The following is an 11,533-nucleotide window of genomic DNA, read 5'->3' as shown; positions in this document are numbered from 1 at the left end:
TGATTTTATACTTTGCAAAGCAAGTCAAGAAGGTGTTATACTAATGACTAAAGCAAGCTGAAGGGCAACTTGAATATCAAGTAAGTTCTATTTCTGGCTAAAATAAATGATCAAGGGAAGTACAGTAAGCCATTTTTGCCTCCTGGCAGTTATTTAAGGTTGTATTCATACAACAACCATCTGCATAGAGATCAAAAGGATCATGCTCCCCAGCTGGAAAAGCCAGTGTCTCCTTCCTTGAGCAGACCCTGGAGGAAGGCACATGGCACTTGGCAGAAGCCAGTGTACTGCTAGCGTAACACAGCTCTGCTATCAAGTGAAAGGAGCTGCTGCACCTACAGTGTTCTCAACAGTTATGGCAGAAGCAGAGATGCCCGCTTAAGAGCCCTCACTGTCTTCAGTCTGTAGTTTCTCACTGTGATGGGATATGCACACACAGAGGGGAAAAGCAAGCTTATGACGGCTGCAATACAGCCTCATGTTCCCACTTAGAACGGCCCTCTTGAAAGCCCTGCTCGAGCCCTAAAGGAGGACGGGAGCAGAGGGTCCCAGAAGCCGGCCCCAAGCTGAAGCAGGGCACGTCACGGTTCCCCACAGCCGGGTGGGTGGACGGCGGGGAGGTGAGTGGGGATGGAGCTTCCCCACATACTCATTCCTCTTTTCCTTTAGGCCTCGAAAAGAACAACACTGCCCGATCGGGTCCGGCCAAAGCCTCCCTCTCAGCCACCCTCACACTTACTCCAGTCCTCAGCGGACGAGCGCACCCAGGCACCGCCACAGACGCGCCGTCCGCCCAGCGCCAGGCCGAAGCACGGCTGACAGCGACAGACCCAACCGGAAACCAGCTCACAGCACCGGGCAGACGGGAGAACAGCCCTCACAGCGCCGGCGCGGGGCGGAGCGGGGGGTGAGCTGCCTTGTTATTGGTCCGCTCCGTCACCATGCGCAGTCCGATTGGGAGATTCGAAAAGTGGGCGGTGCCCGGCAGTTGGCGGGCTCCCGGCGGCCGGTTGCTTGAAGTGCGGCCGCTGCCTCCGCCGCGGTGCGTGGTGGTGGTGGGAGTGCTGCGGTGCTCCCCTCCGTTACGCCGGTCCTTTCGTGTCTGTGCGGGCTGCCTGAGCTATTCCGGACGGGCAGTAACGGGTGAGTGCCAGCGCCCCATCCCCCTCCAGAAGCTCACACCAGGCATCAATGAGGTAAACGTCTGAGGACGTGGGGAAAAGTTACTATAGGAAGCTGTTTAACTTGCTGTTGGTGTCTGCCGAAAGCTGGTAGTGCTGCGCCTAAGGCTGATGCCAACGTTCTGCTAGTCGTGTTAGGTACAGCTTTGTATATCTTAACTACGGGAGGGAGCCTGCCTGCGCCTAGGTTCTCACCTTCTTTCACGCTTCAGCTTTCCAGGTGGCTGCGTCATGGATGAAACTGTTGCCGAGTATATCCGAACAACTGTACAAAAAATCCCACGAAATGAAATCAAGACAATGCTACAGGAATGGGGCTTTCTGTCTGAGAAGCAGCTGCAAACCATCAACTTCCGTCAGACAAAGAAGAGCATCGCTTACGATGTTTTTCAGCTGTGTGAGGTAATCCTCTCCTCTGGCAGCTGCTTCTCAGTAACGTACAGGACACACATTGAAGCACTGTCAGAACTAAATTCTTATGAGTAAATGATTTTGTTTGGTCATGACATAGCATCAAATTTCAGTCTGTAGTATGAAAAATGTAAAACTGAGCTGGGGATGCCATCAGTTTTTTCTGTGATAGGACTGCAGGATTAACCTTCCTGCATAGGGAAGTACATGTTATGAGCTCCAAGTTGCACGAGCTAGAGAAAAGCTCTGTGTTGTAAGCCTTTAAAAAATGAGTGTCTAAATTCTAATATAAAGGCACTGATTGCTATCAAGTCATTACACAGAGCTAATTTAAATCTAGCATGGGTAATAATAGCACTAGTATATGTATTCTATAGGAACTTTAGAAACATGTTTGGCCAGAGTTATGTCTGTTCTGTGTCCTGTAAGCAAAAAAAGCTTTCTTATATCTGACTTACCTACTCCTGATTTTGGTGTACCAGGAATCTTTGTATGTGTCTTCATATATAGAATCATAACCTAGATAGATATAGTTATTGTTGTTATCTTGCATTCTGTACCTTTTTGTATCATTTGCTCTGAATTTCATATGCAAAGGTTAGTCATGTGGAGTTGAGCTCAAATGGCAGGCAAGAAATTGTTGACTTGTTCTTGTAAGATAGCAAATGTAATATTTTAAAATGGCATTTGTTTCTGACACTGACCTGTACTAAGTGGTGAAGTTTCTTAAGAAACTGTAAAGGTTACATAAGGAGAAACAAATCATGTTAGAATACCAGACAGTGGAATACTAATCAGTGTTGTATCATGTCTTGAAGACCTGCTCTTTTTAGTTTCTAAGAGCTTGTGCATTATAGCATAAGGGCAACATTGTTGCTGCCTCTGCAGAGGAACACTTGAACCTTGATGAAATAGCTTTCTTTATTGATTTCTCGAGAATCTTGTGTTCATATTGGGACCGGCTGTGGTGTCTTTGAGCAGAATGTACATGCCAAGGACATCAGTGCAGTGTCATTTGAATTTCCAGTACTGAGAATTTTCACTTACTAAACATTATGATGGAATGTTCTGGACCTGCAGTTGACTATTACTCTTCTTTCTAGGAAATACCTGGAAGCATAAAGGAAGCAGCTGTCCTAGACATGATCTGTAAGTTAAAAACACAAAAAAAAAGATTGAAAATACCATCTTTGTATTTTTTCTGAATAAGTTGGTAACACCCTTAATTGCGTAGCAATTGCCCCAGAGAGGTACAGATTAATTTGCTGCAGATCGCATTTTAGATGTATCTTACTGGATCTGACCTTTTCTAGAAAGAATAATAAAATCTAAAACTGAAAATCGACAAAAGGACATTTGCTTCTTCTGAGGTATAAATAGATGTAGACTGTGGTAAGCCACATATCAGTCTATACTTCTTAGTTTGAGTTTAGACTGAGTTTTGGTAGTTATAGGTAAGATTTTTCTTTAAACACTGAACCTCAGGGATACCTTTTATTAGTCACTTAACTGAATTAAAACAGATCTCCCCATCTTGTTTAATAAAAAAAATTTTGCATTTATATTTGCTATGCGTAGTAATTTTAAGAATACTGAATAAATTATATTGCATTATCTGAACTATTTTTTTAACAACCTGGTCATAAGTACTGTAAAATTATTTTTTCTTTAATTACCATTTGGTAATACACTATGTTACTGAACAATTCCCATTTTTCTTAGACACCCATGCCTATGCACATAAGAGAACATGGAAAGCATACCAGCTTCTCACAGCAGGTAAGATGTCTTTCCTTGCTGTAATCTCACAGTTCTTGGCAACTTACTGCACTGCTACCCCATACCATACATTTTAAACCCAAGTATAGTCCACTGGGTTTTTTCAGTAGATATCTTCAACATTTAACTATAGTCTAGCGTGGATTTTTCAATTGACATGTATTCTAAAAATATTAAATATATTCTATTAAATTCTCAAGCAATTATTAGAATTAGGATCTACTAATTATATAATAAACTTTATAGAGCAATACAGGGGCTCAAATTTAATACACAGATTTTTGTATAAGGCTATGCAACTTAAGCTTTTTCTGCTTATTTTATATCAGGAAAGCTAAAGACATGTCTGACCTAGCTCTTGTAAACACAAGTCTTGTTTCTTTTTTTCCTTTTTCTTGTGTAGCAGAGAAAGAAACGGAGTATTTTGACATAAGAGATTTCAAAAAGAAATTTAAAAGAAAACTTCGTTCAGCCTTGGGAAATGTAAGAATAAATTCATTCTAAATGTGTTACACAGCTCTATTGTCAATAGATTGTTTTCATAACTTTAGCAAAGTATTTTGTGGGTTGGTTTGGGGGTATTTTTCTTCTTCTGCATCAAGAATTAATTGAACTAATCATTTAGGAATGGTAGGAACTGCATGTGAAATAGACAATAGTTTCTTATCTTTATCTAAAGTTCCTGCAACTCTACAATTATGCTGGAGTGAAATAAAATGTAAAATTGTTTTAAAATATGACTGGCCTTGGGAAAGGTGGCACGTTTACGTTTTCCATCAAATCTTTGCCCTGAGTGTACATGTTGCCTAGGTGAGCTGATATTGCTTTGTCCCATTACCCAGTAACAACAATTGTAGCACAGTTATATGTTTCTTTTTAGTTCTTGTTTTGAAATAATTTTTGATGGCTATGAGAACTAGGCCCTGGTATTTAATTACATTATAATGGCTGGAAGGTCACTGTCAATAACAAGGAGCAGTTTCTAGACTACAGAAATGAGTCGAAAGCAGATACTATCACTTCACTTTTTTACTAAGCAATGCGCAGAAGCGTTTTCTTGCTTTAGCTCACCAACTTCACTTAAGTAAGGTAACAGAAATTGCCTCTGGCTAGTTGCTGTGTCACTGCTTGACACACGAAGGATTCCCACTCTCACCAGTAGAGGGCAACAAATACAATTCAGAGTAACATAAGCAGCAGTTCATACAGCTGTAGTACAATCAAGTTTTGCAATATTTTATGTTAAACGTTAAATATTTAAAATGCACAAAAACTTTGAGAAGTTATTTTGGTTCAGTAATATGAGCAGTTTATGAATTAGCTGGACTAAAAGCTTGGCTACATGTATCTCAGTCAAAGGGAGGGTTAGTTGATCTGGCATTTTAAGGATATTTTCCCACTCTTTTAACTCGCTGAGATTGAGTCAAGGTAAAAAGAAGTAACCAAGGAGTGAATCTACAAAAACAGGAATCTTATTCAAATTCCTGATTGTGCACTCTTAAGCAGTGATAAACATTACATACAGGTCTAAAAATTACAAGTTGATCAAAAGTTTGGTTTCTCAAGAATTAGACATAATGAAAATACTGCCATTAGCCCTCCATCTAAATAGACACCTTTTTCTTGTGATGTCATTTTCCCTACAGAAATCAAGGTTTTTATAATAAGCTATTTCTATTTTTGCCCTTCAGAAGAAAGTGTGTATCAACAGGAAGGAAAGTCATATTAAGAGTCTGAAATAGCTCTTTTTTGTTCTGTGTGTGGTTTTTTTTCCTCCCTGTTTTGTGAGGTAATTGTTCTTTGGTAATTTGATTAAGTACAATCCTCACCACACTAGTGTGATTTGTTTCTTATTCAAGCAATGGTGTACTAAATTATGTTTGGGTTGTGTGAATACAGGGTTAAGAGAAAATCTTTACAGACTGTACCTGACTGTACTGGTAAATCAAAGCTTTTCTTTCTGTGTTAGGTCACCATCAACTTTAGAGAGTATGAGGATAATGCAATCTGGATTAGGATTGCCTGGGGAACACCGTGTCGGGAGCCAAACCAATACAGAGCCAGCTATGTTGTATACCATTCATACACTCCTTATGTCTTTATTTCTTTCTCACAATATAGGAGCAACTTCCCTCTGCTCTGTCAGGTATGAAATAAAACTGTGTAGACCCTGACTTTACCACTGTCAAAGTAGAGCTGTTAACTGTGTTAGCTTGTAAGAGAATGCATAAAGATTTGTCATGTAATGTAATTATTTACTCGTTTACATAGTTGGGGTTTTTTTTTCCTCCCTTAGCTCATGGTAAAAACGGGGCAAAAATGAATCTTTGCAACCTTTGGAATGCTGCATCATGAATAAAGTCATTTTAATGGGATTTTTGCTGACCTTGACTTGCTCTAATTTCTTAACCAAGTGTTAGACAGCATTCAGTTAAATTGTTTCATGAAATTGAAGACTATCACATTAACAGTTTACTTTAACAGTTTACTTCAAGAATTGAATATATGAGCTCATTGGGGACTGCTATTAAGTAGTTTTAAAAGACATTTTCTGTCAATGTAGAGTGAACAGCACTGGCAGTCTTTTTTTTTTTTTTTTTTACTTTTGGGTTTTTTTTTTCCCTTGTTTAGCAGACTTCCGTCCTAGTACCGTAATTATTTATCTCTTTGTTTTTTTCAGGTTGATAAAGTTCTAGGGGCTTACCTTGTTAATCCTGTGAATGCTTTTAAATATTAACCTAAGCTTAATAACAGTCTGTTCAACGCTTCTTCAGACATGAGAATTTTGGTAGTTACACACAGCTGCTTACCTTGCAACAAAACCACCACCAAGTCCAGAAACACTGTATTTTTTATTTTTTTTTGTATTATAGACATAGTGATAATTAAGGCTGATGTTAAAACAATTTAAATTTTTATCTGAAGGCCCTGGTTGCTGCTTCCTATTCCCATGACATCTGTGCAATGGAGCTTCAAGATCGCTGTTTAAACTCCCTTAAAGACTGTGTGTTTTACAGATATAACCCGGTGAGTCATTTTACAAATACATCCCAAGATAAATCTTACTTTTTGTTTCGGGCCTATTTCTCAACCTGAAGCAAGGGGGGGAATTCACCTTTTACAAGCTGCCATCAAGTTAAAATAACATTGAACTACTGAGATGGACAAGCCCTTTTTATTGAGGTAACATTACAGTAGGGATGTAATTACTTGGCATCCCACCTATGCTTTATTGTTGTTATTCCTGATGGTCAAACTCCATCTAAAATTTGTATGAACAACCCAGTCCTAGAATTTCTTGGCATTTAACCAGGCTTCCAAGAGCAGTAAGTTGAAGCCTATTGGAATAGGCGCTTAACCCTGCTCATCCATGTAAAATTTGCACATGGAATCATAGAGTAGTTAGGGTTGGAAAGGACCTTAAGATCAAGTTCCAATCCCCTGCCATGAGCAGGGACATCTCACACTAAACCGTGCCATCCAAGGCTTTGTCCAGCCTGGCCTTAAACACCACCAGGGATGGAGCATTCACAACTTCTCTGGGCAACCCATTTCAGTGCCTCACCACCCTCACAGTAAAGAACTTCTTCCTTATATCCAATCTAAACTTCCCTTGTTGTGTTTTCACCCATTACCCCTTGTCCTATCACTACAGTCCCTAATGAAGAGTCCATTCCCAGCAACCCTATAGCCCCCCCTTCAAGTACTGGAAGGCTGCTATGGGGTCTCCATGCAGCCTTCTCTTCTCCAGGCTGAACAGCCCCAACTTTCTCAGCCCGTCTTCATACGGGAGGTGCTCCAGTCCCCTGATCACCCTCGTGGCCTCCTCTGGACTTGTTCCAACAGTTCCATGTCCTTTTGATGTTGAGGACACCAGAACTGCACACAATGCTCCAGGTGAGGTCTCACAAGAGCAGAGCAGAAGGGGCAGGATCACCTCCTTTGACCTGCTGGCCACGCTCCTTTTGATGCAGCCCAGGATACGGTTGCTTTCTGGGCTGTGAGCGCACACTGAAGCCGGCTCATGTTCATTTTCTCATCAACCAACACCCCCAAGTCCTTCTCTGCAGGGCTGCTCTGAATCTCTTCTCTGCCCAACCTGTAGCTGTGCCTGGGATTGCTCCGACCCAGGTGTAGGACCTTGCACTTGGCATGGTTAAACTTCATGAGGTTGGCATCAGCCCACCTCACAAGCGTGTCGAGTTCCCTCTGGATGGCATTCCTTCCCTCCAGGGTATCAACCGAACCACACAGCTTGGTGTCATTGGCAAACTTGCTGAGGGCGCACTCAATCCCACTGTCCATGTCAGTGACAGAGATGTTGAACAAGACCGGTCCCAACACTGATCCCTGAGGGACTCCACTCGTTGCTGGTCTCCAGCTGGACATTGAGCCATTGACCACAACTCTTTGCGTGCAGCCATCCAGCCAGTTCTTTATCCACCGAGTGGTCCATCCATCAAATTGATGTCTCTCCAATTTAGAGACAAGGATGTCATATGGGGCATTCTCAAAGGCTTTGCACAAGTCCAGGTAGATGACATCAACTGCTCTACCCCTGTTCATCAGTTCTGTAGCCCCATCATAGAAGGCCACCAAATTGGTCAGGCAGGATTTCCCCTTAGTGAAGCCATGCTGGCTGTCACCAAGCACCTTGTTGATTTTCATGTGCCTTAGCATGCCTTCCAGGAGAATCTGCTCCAAGATTTTGCCATGCACAGAGGTGAGACTGGTCTGTAGTTCCCTGGGTCATCCATTTTTCCCCTTCTGAAAAATGGGCGTTATATTTCCCTTTTTCCAGTCATTGGGAACTTCACCTGACTGCCAGGATTTTTCATATACGATGGACAGCGGCTTAGCAACTTCATTTGTCAGCTCCTTCAGGACCCATGGATGGATTTCATCAGGTCCCATGGACTTGTGCACATTCAGATTCTTAAGATGGTCTCAAACCAGATCCTCTCCTCCAGTCTTCATTCTCACAGTCCCTGTGTCTGCCTTCCAAGACTTGGGTGGTGTGGAAAATGTTCACAAGTATCACAGGACGGGTGTTCTTGTCTCAGACTAAAGCTGGGCTTTCTGACTTGTAATTACTGTCAAGAATTGGAAAGATGCTCACTTTCAGAATGAAGCAAAACATGGAAATCTTTTCAGCTACAGCCTCTAAAAGCGGAAATGAACTAAACCTTTTTTTTTTCCGTTTTCCATTTAGAACATCCAGACTTTTTATTCTGAACCTCTAAAGGAACACAGTGTAGAACCAGAGAGTGGTATGTATATTTAAAATTAAACAGTAGTTTCAATGCTATTTCTGCTGGCTTATGCAATGAGATTCATTAGTTTGGGTTTTTCTTTTGGCTAGGAATGAAAACATAAATGATGGAGACAGAATTTATCACTGTCATTTTTTGCTAAGCTAGTTAAAATTATTTTCAGATTTTCTCTAATCTGGTGAGAAAAGCAGCATTGTATCAGCTGACAAAGTTGTCTTTCTGTTTTTTCCCTTCCATACTCTTTTCCCCTGCAGATTTAAGGTTAGTTCAAGAAAACAGAAAAACTAAAGAAAAAATACAGAGAATGAATCAGCAGATTTTTGGTAATGATCCCCTACTGAAACTTGAATATGTACAATATAAGGTAAAAAACTTTGGTTTTTTTTTATCATTTAATTGTAATAATATGTAAAATATTTCTGGCTTATACTCCCTGGTTAAATTTTGTATTAACAGCTTCAGACGATGTTTAGAAGTTATCCTAAACAGAATGTTTTGCATCAAAAAGAACCGTTCAGATGTCTGGTGAAGTTTTCTAGTCCACATCTCTTAGAATCATTGAAATCCCTGGCGGGAACGAGTAAGTGTTCTAATTCTATAAAATGGAGGAAAAATCCACAGTTAAATATTCGTCATCTTACATTCCGCTCCTGTATTGCGTACAGGAGAACCTTTGCAGTTTGTTCAGAAATACACAGAAATCTAGTAGAATAAAAATATTACCAGTCTGAAAACTTTCTAAACACATACCAGTTTGTTCTTAGAATTACTAGTTTGTACATACATATTCAAGCTGTGGTTTAGTTTTAGAACAGTTATGAAAGGTAAATATTCTTTGGGTTAAGCTCTAATTATCTGCCTTTCTCTCCAGGTATGGTTGATGCACCGCTTTCACCACTGCTTACCTCTCTATTACGCAAACCTAGGAGCTATTATAGAATTAAAGAGAAAACTGATTAATTTCCAGAAGGCTTTCTAAGTCCCTAACTTAAGACCAATTCACAGAGGAATATACAATTCATTTATTACTGGTATTAATCTAAACCACTGTAAATGTTAAAGAACATTTTTTAAAATAACTTGTATTTTTTCCAAACTATTGCTTCTCTGAATCAGTTTTCCACATTTGTCTTTCAGCAGAAGGGTTAGCCCTTTCCTTAAATAACCAGGAAAAAAAAAAAAATAGCTGTGAAATTTAAACAGATTGCAGGCTCTTGGCATATAGGTGGCAGTAAGAGGTTTCCGTTCATCTTGAGTTGATGTTAATGCAGAGGTTTTGCTCACTGAGGGCAACAGCCTGTAACAAGTACTGGAAATAAGATATTCATACAAATAGGCATATTTTTTTATCAAATTTCCTCCTAGAGGAATACAATGAAATAAGCAGTAATTTTATTTTTGTGGAAGTCCACTGTTTAGTATATTCCCATTAAGTTTTGATCTTTCTGCAATCCTTGCACATTACCAGCTTATGGTGCTTGGAGACATGAAGACTGCAAACTTGAGACGGAAACATTTACCACTGCAAACAGCAGCATTGCACTGGAATTCAATAGGGTTGGTATATTTCAACTAGTAATTAGATAGCTATTTCCATGTAATTTGCTGCATCATTTGTAATTTGATGTGAATGTGATCTGAAGAGGCAGGTTTTCAGTAAGTGTTACTTTTAATTCTGTTACCTGGAAAGTTCATGCATCTACTTTGTGTGTAGGGAATTTCTGGTACACTTCAGATACCTCAATGTGCAGAGAGTCTTTTATAACTTCACAGCACAGCTTAAATATTTTCAGAGGCTGTATGGAATGTCTTTCTTCTGAAACTGTAAATAAATGTGTAAATTAAGTCTTCTCAATAGAAGCTTGTTTTGCCTGACTCAGAAACATGACTTAACATATACTGATTTTTGGCCTGTTCTCATTTTCATCAGCATTTCTGTCTATCTTGCCCATAGAAAGAAGTTAGTTGAGGACTATGGGCTAGTGCTGTATTTCTCAGACTTCCCTCTCTGGACTTAAATGTTAGTTTGTGAAAAAACATAATGGTATGATTAATCATAGACTCATACAGTAGTTAGGGTTGGAAAGGACCTTAAGATCACCTGGTTCCAACCCCCCTGCCACAGGCAGGGAAACCTCACAACAGACCCTGTCACCCAAGACTTCATCCAACCTGGATGAAACAATGGCAGGTTTTCTAATACATAGACCATACAGGACACATAGTTGTCTCTTGCCAACTTACACCCTTAGAGAGCCTTTCAGGACCCAGACCATTAACATTCCCCTATGCACCTGCCTCTGTGCAACTGCTTCCAAATGCTTACTCCTAAACGACTTACTTCAGGCATTTAATTAACTACCGCAAAGTTCCAAAATACCCCTTAGAACAGTGTGGATTACCTAGCCTATGGCCTGTATCTGACTCGTGCTTCTGGGAAAGGCAGCCTCCATCTCCCCTATAACAACTGCAAAGTAGGTGTCTCTGATGTACCTTTGTCCCTCTAACTTCCTGTAATGAAGGTTACAGAACAGCGCAAGTGAACGTGAGGCAGGCCTACTTACCCCCACCACGGGAGGGTGACGGGGCTGAGGCTGGCACAAGCGCTCTCCCTGTGGAAGAAGCCCCAGCTCCACGTATTCTCGCATCCCCGCAATTACTCTCTCCTTTTCGTTTGCTTCCGTTGTACAGCCACCTGTCCAGCGCTCGCTGCACGGCCGCCCTAATGGCTCCTCCTCCTCCCCTCAGCACCCATCACAGTAACAGCTCCTCGTCCCTCCACCGCCCCGCCGCAGTAACGGCTCCTCCTCGTCCTCCCCTCAGCACCCATCGCAGTAATGGCTCCTCCTCGTCCTCCCCTCAGCACCCATCGCAGTAATGGCTCCTCCT

General features: G+C 41.1%; 1 protein-coding gene across 1 annotated transcript; it reads left to right on the top strand.

Moving 5' to 3' along the window:
- Positions 1-1,124: 1,124 nt before the first annotated feature.
- On the top strand, positions 1,125-9,631 carry CENPN (centromere protein N). Its single transcript, XM_057401176.1, is given in 11 exon segments — positions 1,125-1,196; positions 1,394-1,583; positions 2,696-2,741; positions 3,315-3,371; positions 3,778-3,854; positions 5,341-5,517; positions 6,297-6,398; positions 8,584-8,641; positions 8,899-9,008; positions 9,101-9,224; positions 9,516-9,631. Coding segments are annotated over 11 exon segments (1,062 nt in total). The 5' UTR covers positions 1,125-1,191.
- Positions 9,632-11,533: the final 1,902 nt, after the last annotated feature.

This window comes from Pezoporus wallicus, unplaced genomic scaffold (genome assembly GCF_028554395.1).
Source record: "Pezoporus wallicus isolate ANWC-B61680 ecotype Strahan unplaced genomic scaffold, APGP_CSIRO_Pwel_v1 contig_420, whole genome shotgun sequence".
In the NCBI taxonomy this organism is placed as follows: Eukaryota; Metazoa; Chordata; class Aves; order Psittaciformes; family Psittacidae; genus Pezoporus; species Pezoporus wallicus.
Note: the sequence above shows the minus strand (reverse complement) of the source record. Positions and strands in the feature narration are given on the sequence as shown.